The sequence below is a fragment of the Sphaeramia orbicularis genome, chromosome 19 (genome assembly GCF_902148855.1).
Source record: "Sphaeramia orbicularis chromosome 19, fSphaOr1.1, whole genome shotgun sequence".
Taxonomy (NCBI): Eukaryota; Metazoa; Chordata; class Actinopteri; order Kurtiformes; family Apogonidae; genus Sphaeramia; species Sphaeramia orbicularis.
Window position 1 is genome coordinate 36,857,798 of NC_043975.1, and position 25,984 is coordinate 36,883,781.

General features: G+C 39.3%; 2 protein-coding genes across 4 annotated transcripts; both read right to left on the minus strand.

Annotated features, from left to right (window-relative positions):
- Nucleotides 1-264: 264 nt before the first annotated feature.
- On the minus strand, nt 265-16,762 carry LOC115410675 (uncharacterized protein C16orf52 homolog B-like). Its single transcript, XM_030122421.1, has 3 exons — nt 15,987-16,762; nt 4,113-4,325; nt 265-1,593 (listed from the first exon to the last, which is right to left on the minus strand). The coding sequence occupies exons 1-3, from the start codon at nt 16,090-16,092 to the stop codon at nt 1,409-1,411; spliced, it is 504 nt and encodes a 167-aa protein (XP_029978281.1). The 5' UTR covers nt 16,093-16,762; the 3' UTR covers nt 265-1,408.
- A 139-nt stretch (nt 16,763-16,901) lies between these two features.
- On the minus strand, nt 16,902-25,957 carry uqcrc2b (ubiquinol-cytochrome c reductase core protein 2b). Of its 3 annotated transcripts, none has more exons than XM_030163180.1 (14): nt 25,837-25,957; nt 23,879-23,980; nt 23,439-23,588; nt 23,258-23,322; nt 23,097-23,153; nt 22,460-22,581; nt 20,969-21,069; nt 20,824-20,881; nt 20,605-20,700; nt 20,316-20,506; nt 19,068-19,148; nt 18,874-18,950; nt 18,508-18,661; nt 16,902-17,244 (listed from the first exon to the last, which is right to left on the minus strand). In XM_030163180.1, exons 1-14 carry the CDS (start codon nt 25,867-25,869, stop codon nt 17,161-17,163), a joined length of 1,371 nt encoding a protein of 456 aa, XP_030019040.1. In that variant the 5' UTR covers nt 25,870-25,957; the 3' UTR covers nt 16,902-17,160. The 3 variants fall into 3 exon arrangements, with proteins under 3 accessions (XP_030019040.1, XP_030019039.1, XP_030019041.1); XM_030163179.1 differs by having other exon boundaries at nt 20,969-21,066; nt 22,457-22,581; XM_030163181.1 differs by lacking the exon at nt 23,879-23,980 and adding an exon at nt 24,016-24,102 and having other exon boundaries at nt 20,969-21,066; nt 22,457-22,581; nt 25,837-25,951.
- Nucleotides 25,958-25,984: the final 27 nt, after the last annotated feature.

The window sequence follows — 25,984 nt, forward strand, 5'->3', positions numbered from 1 at the left end:
CAGGGTGGAACTTCAAAATGATGTTCCTTGTCCCTGACTCTGATTGATACGCATTCCTAAAAGTTAAACATGTCACTAATCTGATAAAATTTTAATTTTCCCCAACAATTTATGAGGTCAAAAGGTTTCTGCATAAAGCAACATCCCAAATGAGAAGGAAAAAAATAGTTCTTTCTATGATGAAAATATTTGCATCCATAAGCTCCTAAAATCCACTTGACAGCTTTGAGGAGCTTGATGAGAAGACTTAATAATAAGACGATCTGTGTTGTGATGATTTTTAATGAGATGAGTTCATTCATGCTCATTCAAGAATGTCACAGTGCTTCTACAAAACGACACAGACTGGCTGTCTGTTTATTTGTACAGAGATGAAGTAGGCATCGGCATCTGTCTTAACTGTATAGGACAAACCAGTCTCCGATTTCTAAATACAGTGTTTAAACAGGAAATGCCCGACCAAAAGGTGAAGTAATACATTCACTGCATCACTAAAGGCTGTAAGAGAGACACCAAGAACAGATTTAACCTGTTGAAGTTGTTCTTTTCAGAGACCAGCTCATCATTCTGTAACAGCTCCAAAAAATACAACTGTACAATCTGTCACACTGATAAGGGTTCACTAGATGTCTTATTCTTGCTGATTGCCAATTACATTGTACTGGTAATTATATTCCAGTGGTAACATTTTAAGGTTGATCCGATGACACAAAAGCCATACAACATCTGAGTTGTTTTAAGGTTTCCAGCTTTTTAAGGCAAGGTGAAACATCACCTGTATTAATGGCAGGGGAAAACTGTACATTAGGCCTTTTAATTAAAGGTGACTTTACAAAAAAAGTGACATAAATAAATAAACGTGCTGAGAAAAGGAACCTTCATCGGAGATCACGGTCATCAAAGAACCTCCATCAGACAGTTTTGGAGATTACTGGCCAATATTTGGTATATTTTGTCAATTTTTCTGGCCTGACAAACAAGTTTAATCCAAAATTTGCATTTTAGTGGAATGAATGAAAACTGTTTTACTATCTTTTTTTAATTCTTGAGATGACATACAGCACCGCAGGGCTCCCTTCGAAGTCCATCTATTTCCATTAAGCTCATTTTTCATCTCCTCCATTCTGTTCACCACAAGATTCACTAAATTGTTCAGAAAGAGCAAAGACGAGTGCTATTTTTTAGCTTTTAGCACCTGCTTAGTCTCTGAACAGATGCTCCAGTTATGAGCATTGAGACAGTTCATCCAAAAGGAACACAAACAGCTGATTCTCAGTTTTAGTGTCATCCGTTGACACTTCCAAAGCTGCCACGTGGGAAGTCAGATATCACAACCAGCAAGCTGCCCACAATGCTGGTTGCTTCTGTCCCAAAGGATTGGAAAAATGGCATCAATGGTCCTGTTGTTTCAGCCCGGCAGACACACCTTCCCAGCAAACAGCAGTCCTACTATGGTGAAGAATATGGACAGGACAAAGAGTACGTAGGAGGAGCCCACCACTGTGTTGTTGGGGAGCTTGTATGGCTGTCCTCCAACCTCGTTGATGTAGAAGCCGATGGGGAATATGAGAGCAGCCATACAAAAGAGAACCACTGTGGAAGAAAGAGAAACGGAGAGAGAGAGAAGCATTACCATCATCTCCATCTGCCTCGTAAAAATAGAAACTGGTCCATCAATTACAGCACAGCAGCACTCAAGACGTTCATAATTACAAAAAGCTTTCCCAAAATGAAGTGCAGAAATCTGACGTCAAGGAAATCTGGTTTTATTTCACAGAGGAAAGACTTTCTTTCTTTACCAGACATTTTATAAATGATAATGGGAGGTCCTGTATAAGCCCTTCTGTGACGGTACAGCCAAAAAGACTTAGGTTGACATTAAAGCAGGACACATAAATCCTGCCGTTATGTAACTGCTGCTAACTGGACAGAGGCCAGTTATTTACCAGTGAGATTCTGATGCTCTAAAAGGAACAAGGCACAAACACACTATAGCTTAAATGGTTATAGAGCCAGTCTTCCCTTTTCAAGTCCTCCTCCCTCTGTGAAAGAGCAACTTTCAAGATGTAACTACACCCTAACAAGTTTGGACAAAGACATATCTTTTTATGTGCACATTTTCAACAAAAACACCCTCTCTCCTGACACCATTTGGAAATTCAGTGTAGCAGCATTCTGCACTCACTGAACTAGCCAAACAGCCAAAGTAAGTTTTACCCCTATTCTAGAACAATAATGAAGACTGATCAACAGCACTGGCACATACAGTAAGGTATATAACATCCAGACAGTTGACCCAAGATTCACTGAATCCAAATGGAGGTCACACTAAATACTGATTTTACCTGCAAGAACCTGTTTAGTACTGATTTTTGTTTGTGTGTTTCAATATTGTGCAGATATTTCCTGCATATATCTCGTTAGAAATAAAGACATACACCCATTACAACCCTGCAAAAACAACAAAGCTAAAGGCTGCCAAATACTGTAACTAACAAAGTGTGGGGAACCGGGGTTCTGGGTATGCAAGACTAATCAAACATCTCAATGCTTGTGATGATGCGAACGAAAATCAGTATTTTATAGGAAGAAAATGGGTCTACACACCACTTCCTGTTTTAAAATAATCCTCTTCATTTTCCAATGGATCAAACTGAAGCATATTCAGATTCATATGGGTTTACTGAGAACCGGACTCCCATCGGGGCAGCTATTTTACCTAGATGCTGCCTTGATTGGTTAATATGCTAGTTTCAATCTGAAATAACACATTAAAACATCATCACACAGGCTACAGAATTGCTCTATTTGACTGGGAAATCTGGTGGGTTTAAGAGGATTCAGGGCTTCAGTTCACTGTGGGAACAGACGGTGTGACAGCAGGAAAAAGTGGAGAAAATATTCTAAATATATTGTACACTGGGTCTTGTTTAGGTAGGGATTTTTTGATGGTACACACCCCAAACTAACTCATTCAGACCCTCTTATGGTTCTGTACAGTTGTCTTCTTATCCTAGGTCTTGCAGATGCTCATCCCATCCTCACCTCATGTCAGCGCCTTTCCAACTTTTTAGCACTTTTCAGAGGAGTGGGTTCACATAACCTCAAAATGAGAGTACTGTTGCAGTTCAAATGATGTTAAAGATGCATTATGCATGATTTAGTGGCATCTGATAGTGATACTGCACTGAATACCCACCTGAATAAGCTTTCATCACCGTTCCCTGACCTACTGAACCTACACGAAACTGTTAAAAGCAGTGTTTGATTTGTCCCAGAACACTGTAGTGCAGGGATGTCCAAACCCAAAACCCAAAACCGGCCCCTCCAAATGTTCCAATCTGGCCCGTGAGATGAATTTGCAAATAACTAATACATCTTGACTCCAAATTTTCTTCTTGGTTTAATCAAAAAAAAAAGCCTATAAATAATGATAACTCCAATTTTTTCTTTGCAAAAAAAATAACATTAAATTATGAAAATATTTACATTAACAAACTATTTTTTAATAATAAAATATGAACAACCTGACATGTCTAAGGAAAATTAAGTACAATGTTAACAAAATAATGCCTGTTACTAAATGTTAGGTGCCTTTGCAGATCTGATCCATAATGCAAATGTAGGAATGATAATTTGAGGCATACTATTGTAAATGTAAATATTTTCATAATTTAAGATTTGTTTTTGCACTAAAACAAAGAGAAAAATTTGGAGTTGTCCCTATTTATAGGCATATTGTAATATTATTTTCTGACATTAAACCAAATAGAAAATTTGGAGTCATTATTTCTAAGCTATTTATTCTATTATTTTACTGGTCCGGCCCACTTGAGATCAAATTGGGCTGAATGTGGCTCCTAAAAGAAAATGTGTTTTGACACCCCTGCTGTAGTGCAACATAGGGGGATCTATACAGGACTCACTTCCAATGTAGCTCATTCTAAGGTACTGATGTATTTTAGGTGATGAAAACATAAGTATTCATTACTATCAATTCCCACAAATCCTAAACAATGCACCTTGAACATATTTTAAATTGAATCATATCATTCTCTATGTAGCCTGTAGCCATCACACATTCAGGGAGAAACTTGTCATGAAGAACCTACTCCCTGTGAAAGCGATCCATCGGGCGTATCGGGTGGCCTCGCGGTGCCAGTGTGACATCACTAGCAGACTGCAGGTGATGGTGAGGGAGATGATGCCTAGGATGATGAAGAAAAGTGTGGTGATCCATTCTGGGGGTAACTGGGGGGGGATGCAGGTCCGGTCCCGGCCGTGAATGGTCTGACACTGTCGGACCAGGCCGACAGTCAGAGAGCCTGGATGGAGACAAAGAAGGATAAATGACGATGTTAAGTGAGATTTGAATCACCATGTGAAGTGGATTTGGGTACAATTTGATTTTGTTGAATAAAAGCTGAAATGCAAATTGGCTCCTGTTCACATCACTGTGCTTATTGTTCCCTGTTTTGTTCATTCCTCCGTCTGATGGTTTTCAATCAGTATATACAGTATGTACAATACATATCCTGTATGTAGCATACAAGGGGACACCTCACAGTGGTGGGTGGCTGCTTGTTTGCTGCTTTTATGTATGATTCAGCTCCTAGGATGTACTGCATTTAAAGCTGCACTGTAGTTTGGCATCATTAGGCAAAAGCAAAAAAATTGATAATTACCATCCTACATATTGTACCTGAAAGGAAATAAGAATACTACCTCCCTCTGTGGTTAAAATTCTGGCATTTTATCTCCAAATTCTTGCTCCTGCAGTCAACTGGAGGAAAAAAACACACAAAATCTCAACTAAAACAGATATGCTGCTTCTAAATCTAAAATAAGAATTTCTCCAGTGACAGGATTTTGAGTTATCTGACCACAACAAGAAAAGCTCCCACACTTTTAACTATAACACATTTTCATCATTGTGAGACAATGCGGAAGGTTTTGTTGTTTCTTTTCAAAGAATTGTGTGAACATGTAAAACCCATCTAATTTTCACCTGCTATTCTGTATTCACAATCTGAAGATAACTGCTCAAATTTACTAATAGATGTGAACATCAAGCCCAGTGCAGAGTAAAGTCCATCATTCTCGCCTCTAAACATTTGCTCTTGTTTTTGCAAGTTGTGAAAGTTTCCCACTGTAGGAACCAACAGTAAACACCACCATGTTTGGGGTGAAGCCCCTTGGTACCTGGTTAACATGGTAACAAAAATATCTGGAGGGAGTTGTTCACCATTCTCATCACTTACATCACCTAAACTGGGTGGGAAAAAAAATCAAAGAGTGAGTGAAAGAAATTAATTTTAAGTCAAATTATGCAGCCCATACATTCACATGCTTTTACCATGCCTCAACTAGTTGATTAGAATTTGGTTGGCTTGCACAAATTAATCCCAAGGCGTTACTGAGAGAGCTGAGGTTTGAGGGAATACAAGGTCACCAATGAGTTCTGCAGTCTTGGGCTGAGTGAAAATGTCCAGTTATCAGCTTTTCATAACTTTGGACTGAACCAAATGTTTTCATTTGTCATTAAGATATTGAAATCCATCTGAATATTCATCACTTAGACATGTATAGAACTAAAAGCCAGTGTGATGTGCATCTTATGGAGGTATACTGACCTGTGCATGACTCAAAATTCTGATTAGTGTATTATGATGCAGAGTAACATCAGGTACATTTGATCAGTTAAAAAGTCATCTAAGAGTCATTAAATGTGCCTTCATCTTCGAAATGTAATGAAGGAATATCTAAAATATGCAACATGATACCACGACTCGCGTAAATATACACAACACTTTTAATTGGCGTGTTATCTGTACACATTATAAGCTTTCCCTGTGTACGTTCATGCCGTTATCAGCCCCCGTCCAACCTGAATCCATACGTCAAATACCACGCACTGAGGGTTAGGGTTATGTGATCTGGAGAGCTTGGTGTACATTCACACGTGATCAAATGGCATTGAATAACATGCAAAAGGTCAAAAATGCATATGTACAGCACACCAAATGACATAAGAACTGACGTGACATACAACACCATTTCATGAAATCAGTCTCAAAATATGAAGATCATAGACAGAGTTGCCAAAGTGGAAATACAGTTAGTTTTCCACAACACACCTCTGAGTAGTTCTGGAATCTCAATAAAAACCTTGTTGTGAAATGAGGGAGTTCTATTCACTGAAAAACTGGAAGGTTCTTAATTTGGATGGATTAGGACAGTAAGGGACAGTTGTTTGCATTAACTGTATAATTTTACTAGGCTAGGCATTCATTTTTAAGGTGGATACAGGACAACCATAGGTGGATTTCAGGGGTATCCAGATTTTCACTCATCTGATATGTTTACTTGTATTTGAGTTTAACAAAGACTGATGGAGTCATTGGTGAATTCTTGAGCATTTTAACACAATGAGGCTATGTTTAGATGGTAACGATCTGAACTGAAAATGCAAAAGTGGCGTTGCGTTCTCACTTTTAATTCTGCGTTTAGATGTGCGTTTTTTTGGGGGGGATATCTGCATGCAAACGGACATGCAAAAGTGTACGAAATTTCCTATTTATTGATGTAGCATACACCCCAGGTGGCTAGGTGGCGTCGCTACCACCAAGACCAAGCACCTGCATAGAACCTTTCTACTTCTCGTCCTGTTCTCTCCTAGCCTGAAATACAATCACAAAACAGGAAACAGAACACTGCTCTCTATAAAGATTCATGACAACTGCTGAAACAACTCTTGGATGTAAATTAGAGCGGCTAGGGCCACTTGAAGGTCCATTGCAGGGAAATAATCTGGCATGTTGTTTTCCTGTACTGGTGCGTACCTGTGATGTAAACTCTATGCGACGAGAAAAGGTAGTTTTGTATTTTCAACCCTTTAGATGGTGACGAGAGAGTGGAATGTTTTTAAGATTTCCACTCTGGAAGGTGGTTTCACTTTTTTGCATTTTCAACCCCCAAAAACACAAAAACGTCTAAACGAAACGTACATGTGATAAAATACTTTGTCGTTTTCACCCGAGAACATTGTCGTGTAAACTGGACCTGAATGTGCTGCTGACTGCAATATCCTGTTCACGCACTTTTCGACACTAACTCTTCCTTCTTTTTGATTGCAGGTGATACAGCATTAATGTCACCAGCCATGTTTGAATTAATAACCAGAGTTAATATGCCGTTGACTAAAAAGTCCAAAACTGACCAAACAAACTGGCTCAATGTTTTTGCCACCATAGACCATAGTGGGTATTCAGTTAGCTGCAATTGGAACTACACCGTTGCAAAATATGACACTCTGAACCTTTAAGCTCCATTTAGGAAAGTGTAAGTGATACACTGCAGAAAACTACAGTAAATGTCCTATAATAAGAATGTTCTAGTATAGGATGGGTGCAGGAAAATGTATCAGTCTATCCATTAAAGCTACTACATGAAAACACAATTGGCGCACTGCTACAGTATGGTTAGTGAACTTGGACCCTTCGGAGAATAACACCCTCAGCCTCGTGTACAGCATCATATGACATCACCTGTATATACGTGGACCAGTACAGACTCCCATGTGACAAATCTTGAGTCCCTACAGTAAATAGAACCTGAGAAACTTGTTGGTATGGAAACAGGGAGATGGTGTGCAGCAGTGACCCCCCCCCCAATAACAGTTACATAGGTTTAAAGTTGTAGTATGAGCCACTATGCACAGATAAAGACAGAAACTGCACATTAACACTTAAATAGAAAAATGCGATACAAATCTAATCTGTTATTATTATTATTATTATTATCATTATTATTATCATTATTATTAGCTGTCATGTCAACCCAGAGCTGAGACTAAATTGAATGAATGGAGATCGATGACCTGGCATCAGACACTCGCATCTGAGGGCCTCTCATCACCATAAGTTTGGTGGATGCTGTGACGCGAGGCAGGGGAAATGCTGCGTTTAAGGCTTCTACTCTGACTACACAAGGCTCCACACAAAATGAGAGACATGCTAAATGAAATCCTCCCACAGCTTCATTTATTCTTTTGTGTCTCCTCTTTCTCTGTCTTTCACAGAATTATCTTCAGTATGCAGTAAGTGCTTGCCAGGCAGACACAGAAGAGTGTTACACATTTTGTGGATTTATGGATTTATTCGGGGCACTTTAAACCCAGTGGCTGTGCAATTAACATAATTGTCATGATGTCCAAAATTACAAGCAACCAATATCACAAAGACTTGTGGAAAAAACACAGTGAAGCACTGGGGCATATTTTAATTAAAGGGTGAAAACAGCCTAGAATAAACACCAGGTACAAAGACTCAAATTATATTTAAGTGTGTTTCAATTAAAGAACTGGCAAAAGGTGCATGACTAAAGACCCAAAACAACAGGCAGGAAAATATATTAAAATACACACACCTCAGAAAAGATAACCTGTGATTTGTTAACTTGTTTTCACTTCTATTTAGCTGCCAAAATTACAAAGAAAAGACTTTAACAGAGTAGCTAAATGAATGAATGAACTTAGATTTTGATGAATGTGACATGTTCAGTAAGTTGTGACAGAGGCACGTTTACCACTGGGTTACATCAATTTTTGTTTTCATTTCACTTTTTAACCATTTGGAAACCCAGGACATTCACTAATTGCTGTATTTGTCCGTTGTTGCTACGTTCAAGACCGAAGCTGCTCATCAGCTTTGGGGGTAGGAGTATATAAGTTTTTACATCTTCCTACTCCTTTTCGAGCAAGTTTAATTTAATTTATTTTATTTTATTCATTTTTCTTTTGTTTACTTATCAGAGAGTCATTCGCAGTTTCACTGTACTGGCCATATGTACTTAGACTTGCATGGCATGGACTCAGTGAATCTCCTGTCAACATTATGTAACCTGACCAGTCATCCAGTTTTCACAGTGTATTCAATACTGAGAAAACAGTCTGGAATTGGGCCAATCAATATGAAATATGCACTATCTATTCTATACAGACCAATCACAAGTCTGGGGGGCGGGTGTTTCACAATGCGTCATACGCAGCACTTCTTCTTGTCGCGAGTCAAAGTCAGTTCCAAGTCCGCAAATCTCTTTACAACTGTTGTCGGTTGTTTACTTGATTCAAAATAAGGACTGAATTACAGATTACACCCTGTATTCTCAAGTTTCTCAAAAGCGACAGTAATCATCCACTGAAGTTTCTACTTGACCACCACCACTGTATGCCGTCATGGAAATATACTGAGGTTTGCTGACATTCAGGATCTGCTCTTAGCATAATTACATCAGATCCTTCTTATCTGTGATTGGTTTACTTGGCGCCAGGGCCGGACCGAGACTCATTTTCAGCCCTGGAGTTTCATACCTCAGACCGGCCCACTTTAGATCACGACCAATTATTATTAAAATTATGGAATTATAACCTTACATGTTAGGTCTACACACTGTTCTGCAAAGCCTTGTAATTCAGTGTATTTTCTAAAATATTTCCAATTCAGTGCAAGTAAAGGTTGCTTCACAATGTGGATTTATTTCAACAGTGAGTGCACATCAACATCTCCAACATTATTATTCCTCACAACACAACAATAACAGAATCTATATTTTTGTTCTTATAAGTGTTAACATTTTTCAAACCTTTAAAATGTTTGAAATGAAATAAAAGAATATATAAAAATATTAAATAAAAAAATAATACAAAAAATAAGGCCTGCTGCACTTTCTAATAACTCTATCATTTTTGTATCCTCTGCAACAAAAGATTTCCATCACAACTTACTTGCGGTTTGTTCCATCTTTGCTTTTGAAAACTTTTGGTATAGTGATATTAGGGGTTTGACGAGGATGATAAGAAAAAAAATGTATGTATGTCCTGTGACTGAGGGTGAGCAAAGCAATCAAAGCTAACAACAGACTCATCTTCATCGGTCTCATTTGTGCCTAGGGATTCAGGGTTGTGCTGCTGAGCTGCTCCTCTGTCATCAGTAGACTCTGCTCTCCCTTTCACACTTCCTCCTGTTTCCCTAGACTCACCTGCACCTGTATCACAATAAAAAATAATATCTGCAGACATTTTGACTTACTTAACCAATTCAGATATTTACATTGGCAAAATATGCAGGTTTATTTGATATTACTTTATGCTATTGCCTTTCAAGTGTGGGCTTTGTGTATTTACTGTCTCACTTTTAATAATAAAAAATAAAATAGGTCAGGACTATTGTTTGGGTATAGAAAGTGGTTTTACTGGAACTAATGCTTGTTCACACAGTCTGTTCCAGCAGCTCACCTTTTCCTTCCATCCTGACAGGAACAATCCCCTCATCACTACTAGCTACAGGCTCTGTTTCTGACACTAAAGCACATTTTTAAAATGGTCAGAATTCTCAGCACAAATCTTCTATTCTGCAAAGCGTTGGTGTCAGTTTCATTCATGTAGTGCTGAATCATCTAGCATCTCAGAGCACCTTTCATATTGAACAGGCCTACACCATACTCTTCATTGGAGCCTATTTATTCTAATAATCTTCCCTCTATGAGCAGTCCTACCTGCCCACTCTGGACTTGTGGGCTCATGGTTGGTGTCTGCTGCTGGATGTTCTTTCTGACTCTGAGGAGCTACAAGACAAAGTTTCCCAGTTATGTGGTGTCGCATCATACTATTATTTAAAATGCATAACATTATGTTTCACACCACAATGCCACACAATTCACTGACTCGATAATTAACTAACTTGAAAGGTGGTTTACCCGTTTCATCGTCCTCATTAGTTGTTTCCAACCGGAGGTCGTTTTTGTGAAAAAGTTGCAGATTTTGGCACATTTGGCTGCGTTTGCTTCCAGAGCTTTCCTCTTTTTAATTCTTGCCTTCTCTGCACCACCCTTGTTCTTTCTATTAAAACAGCAAACACAGCTGACCATCCACAGCCTACAGAGCACAGATGGTATATGCTCCACAGCTACAGCATAGAGCTACTAACTGTATGCAAGGACATGTTACGTCAGGTCACGGTGTGTCTGCTTGCTAGTAGAGGGGGTGGGGCCCAGGAACAGCGGTTGCAGTTTACGTGATCAACCCAGTGATATGACTGAACCCCCCCTCCCCCCCGCCCAAAAAAAAAAAAAAAAAAAAAAAAAATCATATATATTTAAAGTGAACTCCGGCCCTTGCGGGAATTGTCCCGGTCCTCCCGATTACCCAGTCCGGGCCTGCTTGGCGCCTGTTAGTCCCGCCTTCATATTTGGATTCAAGCCCCACAATTCCAGACGATTTCTCATTGAAAAAGACGGATGGCTGGCCAGACTAAATATTATCTACCGCAGATGAAAAAAGGCACAATTTCTTGCTATTCAGCAGTGAGAAGTACTCTGTTTTGAACTCAAGTTTGATTCAAAGTGTTAAGCTACAACCCACTGGTGTAAAGACTACGCTTTTGGTGGATGCTCCTTTTATGTTCAGTCATGATCCCTCACATTAGTAATTAACCTGATAAATGTGGAATCTGATAGAGCAGTGTTACTTCTATGTTCCATTAACTTTTCAGTCTTATGTTGTCTCTGTCCCATTTCTTTTAGTGATTTGCAGGCATCAAAATCAAAATTGTTTCTATTCACAAAATATCATTAATTTGGTCAGTAAAAACAATGAAAACCATTTCTCTGCACATTTGCTACATCAAGTGAAGGAACAAATCAGACCTTATTTTACTGCATTTTAGAGCAAGTCTTGACTTTTTCTGGAAATAGCATATTATTACATATATCCTTTATTTATTCATTCATTCATTTTCTGAACCCGCTTTATCCTCACTAGGGTCACAGGGGTCACTTGGAGCCTATCCCAGCTACATAGGGGCGAAGGCGGGGTACACCCTGGACAAGTCGCCAGTTCATCGCAGGGCTGACATATAGAGACAAACAATCACTCTCACATTCACACCTATGGGCAATTTAGATTAACCAATTAACCTATTAGTGCATGTCTTTGGATGGTGGGAGGAAGCCGGAGTACCCGGAGAGAACCCACACAGACACGGGGAGAACATGCAAACTCCACACAGAAAGGTCCCACCCCCCGTCAACTGGTGTTGGAATTGAACCCACGACCTTCTTGCTTTATTTAATCAGGTATAATCCTCATTGCGCTTAAAATCTACTTCTAAGAATGACTTGGCCAAGAGAGCAGCACACACACATGTAGTTACATTAAATCAAGACACAAACAACACAAATAAATAAAATACGAATATACAATAAAAGAAGATTCATAAAGTAAGAGTTCAAGAATGATTTCAGCACAAAATTTTGAAGCAATCACATTGACCAAGAGTACTGACTAATGCACAGAAGGTGCATAAAATATATATATTCATTCCTTCTGCTCTTGTGTATCCTAATAGCAGTCTCAACTTTTAGAGACAAAAGACCTATCACAAATTGTTCATATCCTGTTCAACCTTCTGTGCATTATAAAGTGAAATACAGCCTCTTAAATATTTAATGTTGGCATGAACTAGCCTCAGCCCCTCATCATGGATACTGAGGAGGAGGAGGATGATAGCAGGACCATAATGAAGCCCTGAACCACATCCTCCTGCAGACTGACCTATCCCCCCTTATACACAGGATATCCCGTTTCTTGCTTTCACATGCTTTCATAGTACAGGGTGGGGGACAATGTAAATAGTGCAGCCATTTCCCTGCATAGTGGAGCCCGAATCAGAAGATATAATGGAAATATTCTGCAGTCCGGATGTGTTTTAGCTTTATCTCACCGAAACAACTGGAGAAATAGAAGATTACAGCACAACACCACCTAAAAAATGAAATACCATGAGACGGGATGAATGAAGTCAAGTTCTAAAAGATAAACAATTCATATAAATGAAGTTTTACCCAGGGGTTCACATCTGTACTGACCAAAACAGCTGCAGTCACACTAAACTACAGATTTGCACTTGGAGTTGGTCTTTACTAAGCCTGAGGAGCTTTAATTCTCCATGAGGCAACATTACACTCTCAGGAGACCTAATTATAAGTCACACTTCATTCATAAACAACACTTCCCATCTTCAGGTAATTACTCTCTGGCTAATTAAACAGGAACCACAGCCTTTTACTACGCTAAGTGTATTAATTTCACACCATTATTTACTGTGTGCAACATGAGGCTAAACCTTCACTGCGTGTCTGCTGTTCTCAGTTTAATTTCATTTTATATCAGACAGAGCTGGTGTAAGTTACTAATTGAGGTTTATGACAAAAACCAGTGGTAACAACTTATATCCTGTAGTAACTGAACTCTCCTATCACAGGCTTGTCTCAGTTCAACTGTGGCATAAAGGTGGAAACTGACAGGAGCCTCAGGCATTCTCAATAACTCTAAATAATAAGATAGACCGAAGAGTTGCATTCCACATTTATATTTGAGTACTGACTCTACAATAAATTATATTTGGCTTATACTGCAGCCTGTAGTATGAGGCTATTACAGTATTTCTTCTAATAGGAGGAGCTGAAACTATAGTCTGAAGAAGCACACAAAGCACCAAGCACACACTGAGAGTAGAAGTGGAAAATATTTGCAGTATTTTTTGAGAGCAGTTTGCACTAAAGTTTGTTCATACTAGTTATAAACACACATACACAGATATGTGAAGTACAGATGTGTAATAAGGACTGGCAACAAGGCAAAAAATGTGTCAGTATCAGTAAATATCAACATCAAATCAGTCAATATCAATAATTATTAAAATAAAGGTGTGATCTTGTTTTGGTTATGTTTAGGGGATGATTTTTGGTTCTAAGTGAAAGTTGCAAAGACCAGAAGGGGATTTGCAGTTTTACATTATTCATGGCTGACAAATTCTCACATTCACCAGAAACATGGAGCAAAAATCTGATTTTTTATCTTTTCAGTTTTAATAAAATGTACCAATTCCACTAAGTGATTCCTATTAATCCCAACATTTATTTTGGCATAGTGTTCAGCGCTAGGTTAAGTGATAGTGGGATTTTTAAAGATTTTAATTTAAGTTAGGGGTTGTATAGCTGATTATTCGGCCAATATTATCCCACAAAACTGAGTCAAAGTAAAAAAAAAAAACATAAATCTTAATCATGGAAAGTAAAACTAGAAGCCATTGTTCAATAAACGTAAGATCGAACATCAAATTTACTGTTAAAAATCTAGGTTGTAACAATTGTTATCTTTTGAACAAAGTATTATTTTCCATCAAAGTTAGTATTTCCAAACGAGCATCAATGTCTATTCACCCCAACTTCTGCCAGTACCACTGTTCTTTCCACAGTCCATCTTTGGGTCTATCTCTAAAACCCACTTCATTGCACAAAAATAACGTGAAGGACATTTACTTTAGAAGTCATATGTTCTTTCATCCTAATAAGTCTTTTGTCTTTTACAGCCATCTTTCAAGATGTTGCCCCTGTTTTGCTTTTTCTGTTCCAAATCACAACAGCATGTTACTTGTGGTGATTTAGGTTGAAACCAAGGATCACGAGTCCCATCTTTAGTAGAAAAATGAGGGTACAATGTATGAAAGTTGGAGCAAAAATTGTTGCAGCCATACCCACTCTACCCTATATAGTCTACTTTAGTAGAAAAATGAGGGTACAATGTATGAAAGTTGGAGCAAAAATTGTTGCAGCCATACCCACTCTACCCTATATAGTCTACTTTAGTAGAAAAACGAGGGTACAATGTACGAAAGTTTGAGCAGAAATTGTTGCAACCATACCCACTCTACCCTATATAGTCTACTTTAGTAGAAAAATGAGGGTACAATGTACGAAAGTTGGAGCAGAAATTGTTGCAGCCATACCCACTCTACCCTATATAGTCTACTTTAGCAGAAAAATGAGGGTACAATGTATGAAAGTTGGAGCAAAAATTGTTGCAGCCATACCCGCTCTACCCTATATAGTCTACTTTAGCAGAAAAATGAGGGTACAATGTATGAAAGTTTGAGCAGAAATTGTTGCAACCATACCCACTCTACCCTATATAGTCTACTTTAGTAGAAAAACGAGGGTACAATGTACGAAAGTTGGAGCAGAAATTGTTGCAACCATACCCACTCTACCCTATATAGTCTACTTTAGTAGAAAAATGAGGGTACAATGTATGAAAGTTGGAGCAAAAATTGTTGCAGCCATACCCACTCTACCCTATATAGTCTACTTTAGTAGAAAAACGAGGGTACAATGTACGAAAGTTTGAGCAGAAATTGTTGCAACCATACCCACTCTACCCTATATAGTCTACTTTAGTAGAAAAATGAGGGTACAATGTACGAAAGTTGGAGCAGAAATTGTTGCAGCCATACCCACTCTACCCTATATAGTCTACTTTAGCAGAAAAATGAGGGTACAATGTATGAAAGTTGGAGCAAAAATTGTTGCAGCCATACCCGCTCTACCCTATATAGTCTACTTTAGCAGAAAAATGAGGGTACAATGTATGAAAGTTGGAGCAAAAATTGTTGCAGCCATACCCGCTCTACCCTATATAGTCTACTTTAGCAGAAAAATGAGGGTACAATGTATGAAAGTTGGAGCAAAAACTGTTGCAGCCATACCCACTCTACCCTATATAGTCTACTTTAGTAGAAAAATGAGGGTACAATGTATGAAAGTTGGAGCAAAAATTGTTGCAGCCAAACCCACTCTACCCTATATAGTCTACTTTAGTAGAAAAATGAGGGTACAATGTATGAAAGTTGGAGCAAAAATTGTTGCAGCCATACCCACTCTACCCTATATACTCTACTGATCAATGAATAAAAATGTGTAAATAATGTGAAACCCAGATAAATACTAGATCCACCTATGAAACTGGGAGAAACTTGTTACATTTGTTTTTCCAACCACACACACTTCCACTGGTCTTTTTCTATGGTGGATGAGGGGGGAAATCCAAAACAACACAGATCATGCCCACGCTGCCACAGACCCACACCTACCAGCTGATTCTCCGGTGTTGATCCAGTCCGGATTGGCGATGCTGGCGATGGCGAAGATGTCCGCAGCGAGGAAGAGACATCCTGAGATCACGGTGAGTTTATCCATGACGGTGGACGCAGGAAACAAGTCCGAGTTTTGGTCTCGGTCTCACCTCCCTCCACACAGAGACGGGACATTCAGAAGTCAGTGACCCTCCACAAGCCCCCGATCCCACGTCCCATCATCCCGGCTGTGGAAAAGACCGTGTCTGACTCTGTCATGTTGGTCAAAATAAGCACGATGTCCCCTCAGGTATCACAATATATACACATACACGCAGGATACAGCTGTTGTCCTAGAGCCAGACGGGGACCGAGCTGCTGGCTCTTCTCCAGCCCCGGAGGAGAGGGTCGCTGCCCGTGCACATGAGCTGTACTTACATCCGGATGCTCCGTCGCATCCCGGTGATAATGTCCTCTCCCGCTAAAGAAGTAAACGGTAAGAAATGTGTTGTTTTTCTTCTGAATTGTCCAGCAGATGAAACTGGCTCGTGCACGAAGTCGACTTATTTCCTGATGAAACCCCTCGAGCTTTTGTCCACCAAACGGAGGCCGCCCATGCTCACACTGAAAAGCTCTTTTTCTGCAGCTTAAAATCTTCCCTAGCTCTATTAATAGGTTGACAGTTTACGAGGCTTTACTTTACCCCAAATAGCGGCTGTTTTTGTTGGTGAGACGATGCTGTCCTCTCTCTGAACAGCGGAAACTAAACATGAATCAGCTCACGTCTCCATCATTGTACCAGACAACTCTCGCGAGAAAACCCGTAAACCAACGCTTCGGCTCCGATACCTTTAACAACTGTCCTACCCTGAAGCAGAAAAGACTATACTTTATTTTTATGATTGTGGAACACAGGCAAAATAAAAACACAACTTTTCTAAGGTAGATATATTTATTCATTATTTTACATCAGCTATACAGTTATTGTGGACAAATGCATGACAGATGAAATATCCTGTTACAACACCTATAAATACCCAATGGTGTTATGACATTATATCTCTGAATAACAGCACCGCAAAAGGTGATGGTGACCTCAACTTTTTCTTTAATTTTGTCAAAATATAAGGGGAACAAATTCTGCTTTGTCGTTAAAAGGGTGAGGTACGGTACAGGATGATGAGGAGGAGTCTCAGATTTCATCCACAAAGGGAGTTTTTATGAGGTTGCCGCTGGATGCCATGGTCTTCTTGCCAGACACGAATTTCTTAGCAGCCTGGAAACAAATGACAGCAAAGACAAAAGGATCATTGTTAAATATAAAACATACATTGAGCTGGTACAGGAAAAAAATTGAACCATCTGAACAGCATTAAAGGCCCAGTGTGTAAGATTTTGGAGGATCTAGCTGCAGAAATGTAATATATATTGGGATAGAATTGTCACTCAAAACCACTTGAGTGTGACAGTGAATGGTTGTTTGACTGTATATGTCAGCCTGGTGATGATCTGGAGACATATCTAGAGGGTATTCCAGCTTCATCAATTGATTGCAGCTATAGGCTTCAGCACCCCCATGACCCTGGTCCCCATGACTAAGGAGTTCAGAAAATAAATGAATGTTTTTGTGACCTTAGAATAAAGCATATCTATCTGCAGAGGGAGTGGGCTGCTGTTCCTGGACTCTGCCATGTTTCTATAGCAGCTAAGAACAGACTTCCCCCTCTTTTTTTCTATATTAAGGCTGATTCACACCACACACACTGATTTTTCTATGAAAAATCTACACTTTAATCTTTTAAAAACTGTTCTAATAGAGTACCTACAAATGCTTGCAAACCTTAAACTGGTCCATGAGGATCAGAAAATGATGCCTGATTTGGCTGTAATGCACACAGAGCTACTAGAACAGTTTGGAACACAACCTTTTTATTACCTCTCAAAAATACTGCTGGACGCATTTTCCCTTCACAAAGCAGGCAAAAATAGCATACAGCAGTGCAGATAATTCACACTGGATGCAGCGTGCATAGTAATAAAGAGAAAATCTGAGATCTGCTGTATTTTCTGTTTTTGCCACACCACATTTTCATACTGTACTGGTGTGAACTGTTTTACAGGAAGATGCTATTCAGTGTTAATGAATCACTTACTATGTATCCCTTTAAAAAGCACAAAAGGATAAAACATAAACTCTCCCTAAAGAAGCATGAGATGAAAAACTGGGGGAAAATGCCAGAATTTGCATCCATTTAAACACTGAATCTAGAAGTTCCCATAATGTCCCTTCATGGGGACCTGAACACACAACTAAGTGTCAGGTGCAGGAGTCTTTTTCCTCTCAGACCAACTGAAGTGCAATACACTAAAAGACATTAATGACACTGAAGCTTTAACATGGGCCTGGGTCAACATAGAGGAGCCTGGGATGGGGGGGTTATTCAACTCACTGCTGTCGCTAAATATCACACACTGAACCTTTAACCGATTGAAATGTGTTTGCTTATCCATGACTGTGTCTAAAACTCAGGAGTCTTACATTGGCAACATCAGTTAAGGAGACATTGTCGATATTTTTAGAGATTTCCTCGGTTGTATGGTAGGATCCCTCAGCCAAGGCCTGGGTTCCTATCGCCTCCAGCATACCCTCCGAAGTCTCCTGGGACATCAGGACCTGGGACTGCAGCTGAGCCCTGCAGAGAGAAATGCACAGTACATGAGTAAAAATTTTGATGACACTATGTAGTAACGTTGAGTTAAGTTTAATTTGGTACAGGAAAGTATGTGGCCAGATAACTAATCACCAAACTCTAATCTTAGTCAGGTAGTCAAGTCAGTTAGAAAAGACGAAATGTTGTTTCCATGTTGACTATATAAATCATTGTGTCTTTAGTGTTAGTCTTACTTTGCCCGGGTGAGATCGGCAGCTGTGACTTCTCCATTTGCAACAGCTTTCACCTCAGCCAGAGCAGCCCTGATCACCTGCACAGACATGAAAATAAAGGCACCAAACTGAGACAGTCTCCAAATGATAGTTTAATTTTGGAAAGACAACATTGCAGCTGTACTATTGAGAAGTTTGGTTGTATCGATACTCACGTCACCAGCAACCGCAGCCTGGGAAATGGTATAAAATCCAAACAGACCAGAGTCAGAGTAACCCACGTTAAAAGCGCTGACCTATTGAAAAAAGATAAAAGCAGACAGAGGAAAAGTCATCATGACTGTTGTAATTACAATTAGTTATACCCCTTTAGCCTCCATTATAGGTATTGAAATTGAATAGATTTCATTGATGCTACAGCCACTATCAGTTATAAATTCCTACTCTTTCTTACTTCAGACAATCATTTTCAAAATATTACAATTCACACTGCTGTTGCCTTCTGCTAAAATTAACTCATGCTTTGGGCACTTTCTATGGTTTTCACTACCTGTGGCCACTCAGTGAGTGGGTTCATCATATTTGTAAACCATAGTGAAGAAACTAAAGCTGATCACTAAACAATAAAAAAGTAAGTAAATTAGACAAAGTATAAGTTATAACTATATACAGTATGTACAGCCTTAACATAAAGCAAGTGCAAAATAACAACAGTGTTTGGCGAAAGTTAACAACACAGCTATAGGCTCCCACCAATGGTTATACAACAATAAAATTAAGACAAACACATCATGATAACCCACACTGACAAACTGTCGGCTTGTCAACAGTATACTGTTGGTGTCTAATGACAACTTTAGTCGAGTTACGAGCTTGGCTTGTCCAGTATAAATGTAATGCTATATTGATGTTTATCTAGTGTGTGATTGGCCCATGTCATGCTACAAGTCTGCTGCCAGAAGATAGTTATATTAGTGATCGTGTATGCATCTTCTCTTGAAAAATGAAACCGTGAATATAAATCATAAATGTTCGCTGGGTGTAATCTGTCACAGATAATGTGTTCCTGGTGTATTTTGCACCTCCTCATTCTCCAGGTTTTCCCATCTTTCAAAACTGTGCCAACTCTTATGTTACAGAGAACATTTAACTAGTAACTTATGTCTCCATCAAAAACATTTCTGTGGGTGCAACCCTTTAAATGTAAGCAGTGCACTAACTCTGTTCTAAGTTAGTTAAGCTAGTTTGAAGTTATGCACACCCAGTGCAGTTCTTTATTTCCTTCCGTTCTCCCTTATGAAAATCTTTTGACTGGGTTTGTGACTGTGGGACTGTTGCATTTAAAATTGAAGAGTATTAGTACAGTTTAGGCTCTATTGACGATTATCATGTTGAACACATGCATCATTTCTAAGGTGAGGGCTGAGTCAGTGTGAGGTGTTGATGAATGGTCACCCACTCACATCAAAGGGGTCAGCAGTTGCTTTGGAAGCACCCTGGAATAGTTTGCTAGAAGTGTTGGACCCCCTCTTGACATATGGGCCACCTCCCAGTAAATGCTGCAGTACACTGAAGGCCAGAGTGTCTGCCGGCGCCGCCTCAGTCACTACCACTGAGTGGACCAAACTGCTGGTGGTGGGCAGACGGATCTCACCTGGAAGGGGGGTATAAAGGAAGTTTAACACCTGAATTTTAGTCTTTTGAAAGGAAAAGAAAAGAGGATGGCAAACAAGGCAGTTCTGTTGAGCTCACCTCCACGATACTGAGCTTTGGCCCCCGTGGCGCCAGCCCCACTGCGGATGTTAAGGAACTGCTCTCCAACTTGTTTCAGTACCGTGTGATCAACACCTAGGGAACATTATATAATACTGAATTTAAAAGTCTATTTCAATTAACATCTTCATGAATCCTCTTCAGATAAATGCTCATTATGTTGCTATAGAATTATGTAAATGGTAGAACAAGTCTTACCAAGTCCAACAAGGGCCATTCTTGCACTTGTGAAATTATTCTGGACAAACTGGTGGAGCTGGGGACACAAACATTAAGAAGCTGGCTTTAATGGGTATATTAACACTGATAATCTTAACAGAGTAAATACTGGAAAAACACTCACATGATCAGATTGAATGTTTCCAACCATGTGGTCGGGGCAGTACAGGGAGTTACAGAGGGCATTCTTGTACGCAGCTGCATGAAGACCTTCAACCACATCTGCAAAGGACAGAAAACTGTAACAGTAACAACCTCACCAAAATGAGTTACTGTTTATTATTGCTCAATTGAGATACTTATTAACCTCTATTTTGATCAAAGGCTTTACATCTATATCATTTGACATCTCCTCAAGGGCTGAATTATATATTATATTTTTCTAATTGAGGTCAAACCCTCTTTAAAAAATGTTATTGCAATTATTTTGTCATGATTTTGTTTATTATTTGTTTATTATTTGTTTGTTATTTGTCATTGTTATTTTATGAGTCATGATTTTGACAGGACTTTAATAATAAAAGTAATCATGTAGGGCCATAACAAAGATTCATTTTACTGGTGATTATCAATCCATCCATCCATTATCCTCCGCTTTATCCGGGGCCAGGTCGCAGGGGTAACAGTCTAAGCAGGGATGCCCAGACTTCCCTCTCCCCAGACACCTCCTCCAGCTCTTCCGGGGGGACCCTGAGGCGTTCCCAGGCCAGCCGAGAGACATAGTCTCTCCAGCGTGTCCTAGGTCTTCCCCGAGGTCTCCTCCCGGCGGGACATGCCCAGAACACCTCCCCAGGGAGGCGTCCAGGAGGTATCCGAAACAGATGCCTGAGCCACCTCAGCTGGCCCCAGACTGGCGATTATTTTCCTGATTAATTAACAAATCATTTGGTCTAAAAATTGCCTGGAAATTTGGATGAAAACCCAAGATAACATCCTAAAAACACAAAATATTCTGTTTACTGTCACAGAGGAGGAACAAAAATAGAAATAAGTCCAATTCAATAAGCTGGAATCTGTTACTCAAACCAAATCACTGCAGCAATACAATTATGTAACTTTTACTGAGATCTTTCCTTAATAAGCTTGTTCCCTTACATGTGGAAAATACAAATGTTAGACTGGAGCATCTCTACTGCACCAAAATGCCTCAATGATAAAGTTAAGTTGTACATTTTACCCAAATAAAAAACCTGCAGCTACTGCAGTCTGGATATTGCACTTGGCAGCGCTGCTGTTTTGACAACCTTCTGATGAATTGTTCGGCACTGTGTGTAATCTATAAGACTGCAATCTAATTTTGCCACTTTATTTAACAAAGGACCAGACAAGAATAAGATTAAACTAGATGATTGATGGCACATTACTGCTCCTGAGAAAAAAGAGAGCAGGTTTACTTACTTTAGACAGTACTTATTCTACCTTCTTGCCATTTTAACAGCCTTCTGTGATTCACTTCCAGTAGTAAAATGAATGAATCTGCTACTAAACTGTAGTTACGATGTAGTGAAATGTCAAATTCGCATGTAGGCTGTGAACTGTTGAATATAAATTGAAATCTTCTGCTCAGACAACTATAATCTATGTGAACATTGTGCAGGGAACATAGACAGACCAATCTGAGCACTCTGTGCAGCCTGGGCTTTGTCCATCTTCACTCTGGCTGTGAGGTCTGACACCTCCCATGGTCGGAACTCAGGGGCTGTCGTCACATTGATCAAGAACTCCATCACTGTGTCACTGCAGACCAAGAGTGAGGGAAAATTAGAGACAAAAAGTAAAATTTCTTGCAACCCAGTTCTAAGATTGTTTTCTCACCCAGCTCGACCTCCTCTACAACAGAGGTGGCCAACCCTGGTCCTGGAGAGCCACTATCCTGCATGTTTTAGATGTTTCCCTCTTCCAATACACCTGAAGGTCATTATCAGGCTTCTGCAGAGCTTGATGATAGGCTTATCATGTGAATCAGGTGTGTTGGAAGAGGGATACATCTAAAACATACAGGATGGTGGCTCTCCAGAAACAGGGTTAGCCAACCCTGCTCTACAACATCAGCCTTCTTCTAACACCACATCAATGATATAACATGAATGCAAGTTAAACCCCTAGTATAGTTTTTATACACATTATCAGACTGAAAGGAGATAACTGATGATTAACACATGTTTTATTTGGAACAAATGTGAGACATTTTATCTCAACTCCTCTGCTGTGTGTGTAATATGATCAAAACACTAGTGTCATTGCACACTCACATATCGTCCCGCAAACAGTCAACAGAGTAGATCATGTTCTCTCTGGTTGAAGTCACACTACAGAAAAACAGACAAAAATGCAAATATCCAGATAAGAACTCTCGTTAACTTTTGTGACAGAAGCCATACTTTAAAGGAAAACTGCCTCAGACGTTGCAGACCTCAGACTACCTCCCACTGCCTCAATACCACGGCATATCTTGAAAGCTGAAGCTCCTTTGGTTGTCTGGAAAAGTGCAAATACATAACACGAATAAAATAAGAGTGTTACATCTATTGAATGAAAAGTGGGAGCTGGAGGGAAATTACTGAAAGACAACAGGCTATATTGTGGTGTTATACCAAGCTGGAGGCCAGCCGGAGGAGGTGGGTGACCCCCTGGTTGTCTGGGGTCTCATAACGACAGCCAGCTTTAACAAACACTCCAATCTTGGATGCTGGGGAATAATTCTCCAGTGAGGCAATCACTAGTCCACTGGGAAGTCTAGTCACCTACACCAAAGAAAAAAACAATAAATAAAGAAAGATGGCATTTAGTTTCATTAAAATCAAGAAAAGCAGACCAATTATTGAAATTTAAGTCTTATCACTTTTGTAGGTTAAGGTCTGTCCACAAACTAAAGATGGAAAATAGCTTCTCTCTGTCTCTATTAAAATACAACAAAAAAGTTATCTGTATCATCCCTAGAAAGCCAATATTGGTAAGAAAATAAAGCATCTGTTTTATAACCACTGGAAACCATTCATTTTCTCCAGCAGTCACCCATCAATTCCTGACATACATGGACGTCCTGGTAGGAGTGGGCTGCTCTTGTTGAGAGCTTGTGGACAGCCATAGGCTGGACAAGGGACTGGCCTGATCTGGCAGCCGCATAGAAGCGCTCCTGTGGAGAAGAGAGATAAGTCAACAACCACTGACCTGCACATCCTGCGGCTGAAACTTAACATGTTCGGCAGCCCCCGTGAACTCGACCTTACGGGCAGCCTGGGCTGCATAAAGCCTCTTCTGGAAAAACAGAGAACATAGGAAGGCAGGACATTACAGCTAAAGTGGTAATGGTTTTCTGTCTAATGCAAAGGGATACTGAGAGGAAGGGAAACAATTTCTTACAGACCCCTAAATGATGGCATTGGCATTTTTGTGTCATAAATTTCTTCCTTCTATATGCAGTATATACGCATATATATATATATATATATATATATATATATATATATATATATATATTTTTTTTTTTTTTTTTTTTTTTATTGTGACCAAAGAATGGAGGTATAGTAAAGTTGAGAGGAAAAACTTAAAATACTTAAGTGGTATACATGTAACAGGAGACCTTTTTTCACTACAGACATTTAGACACAGCAGGACAGCAAAGGTGTACTGGGAATAACTCAAATGTCTAAGTAACGCATCAGAGTAAACCAGCATGCACACAGCAAGGCCTAAGTGCAGCCTTGAGTTACGTCCCTGTGTTTTGCTTATAAAGTCAAGATTTCTGTTAAGCATAAGGTATATGAAGCTTATGGGCTTCACTTCTAAGACAGGACTCATCGATAAGGCTTGACCACTTGCCCAATGAAAGTAAAATGCCACATCAGGCTAGAGAATAGACACCCACCAACACAAGAATAAAACACATTACTTTTTTTTTTCCAAACCTGATACTAGAAATAGTTTTGAAATGCTATCTCACCTCCTAATCTGTTAAAAGTTAAACATGTACATTAAGCACAAAGACTGTCCTTACTATTTGATGCAATTTGACAACCACTGAACCACAACACAATGTATAGGAGAAAGTAAAAACTGACTGGGAGATTTTTGGGCCATTTGCCCAGTCAGAAAGTAAAAGATATTACATTTATTACATTAATTATTTTTTATAATAACTACTAAAAGACTTTTTGTTGTTGTTATTTATTATTGTTGATCTGCAGTTGCCTGCATATCCTACAATGTCAGAGCCTGACTGATCTGGAAAATACATGCTGTTTATTTAACATAAATCAAAGGTTTTTTTTTTACCCTAAACTTCTGAAATGATCTGTTGGTTGAATTTTACTCAGATTCTGATTCCGAAGGTGATGGTAAAACCACAAATAATTTTCACTAAGAAGTCTAAATCTAGCTTTGACATCGAAAAGCATGATGATTAAGAAATGACTGAACATTTATCGTGATAGACAGTATTATGCAATATAAGTCACATACAGTCTTCTACGTCTTTTTGATCTACTGCTTACCAATAACCACACCAGAAGATTTTGGATCCTTTTTGAATTCAAATAAAATTACATTAAGTTGCCTCTGTTCCACAATATACCAATAACGTAATATAGATAAAATTATGATGACATTAAACGAACTCTAGCTTCTTATTTCAGTGATACAGCCATGTTGACAACAGATGTAAAGACAGCTAGCCGACAAGGTTCAGGTCTGCAAATACCGTAATTGTCGTTGGTCCTTAATAAAGCGTTTCATAGTCAGTACGTTGATTTAATACATGTTAGCAGTACTTAATTCGACCTATATGTGGTTTATTACGTACTAATAGCAGTTAGTTTAGTATTGATGATTACAGTAGACTTGTGTCAGGCTTCAGTGACTGCTTCCTACTTCTCTACTCTTCACTCCTGGCAGTCCTGGTCAAGATTTTGACTTTCCACGGTATCAAAAATTACGCACAGAGTAAATCACGGCCACTACTGTCCGAAGACACAGTGATGGATAAATTCTTACCGATAATTGACTTATTCCCCGAATCCCCTTCATCTCCCCTCTCTCCTTCAGTCAGGACGATGAGGCAATATGGCCGATCTGAAAGTGCCCTACCCAGAATTCCATGCACGCTCAGCCTCTTTCTCTTGCATAAAAGTCCTGGCATATC

Excerpts from the sequence above, each read along its gene's own strand:
- LOC115410675 (XM_030122421.1), bottom strand. The coding sequence starts at position 16,092 with ATGGATAAACTCACCGTGATCTCAGGATGTCTCTTCCTCGCTGCGGAC. Across the intron at positions 4,326-15,986 it reads CAACACCGGAGAATCAGCTG|GCTCTCTGACTGTCGGCCTG; the intron begins GTAGGTGTGGGT and ends GTCTCCATCCAG. Across the intron at positions 1,594-4,112 it reads ATGGATCGCTTTCACAGGGA|TGGTTCTCTTTTGTATGGCT; the intron begins GTAGGTTCTTCA and ends TTTCTTCCACAG.
- uqcrc2b (XM_030163180.1), bottom strand. The coding sequence starts at position 25,869 with ATGAAGGGGATTCGGGGAATAAGTCAATTATCG. Across the intron at positions 23,589-23,878 it reads ACTCCTACCAGGACGTCCAT|GTGACTAGACTTCCCAGTGG; the intron begins GTATGTCAGGAA and ends TCTTTGGTGTAG. Across the intron at positions 20,507-20,604 it reads CAAAGCTCAGTATCGTGGAG|GTGAGATCCGTCTGCCCACC; the intron begins GTGAGCTCAACA and ends CCCCCCTTCCAG.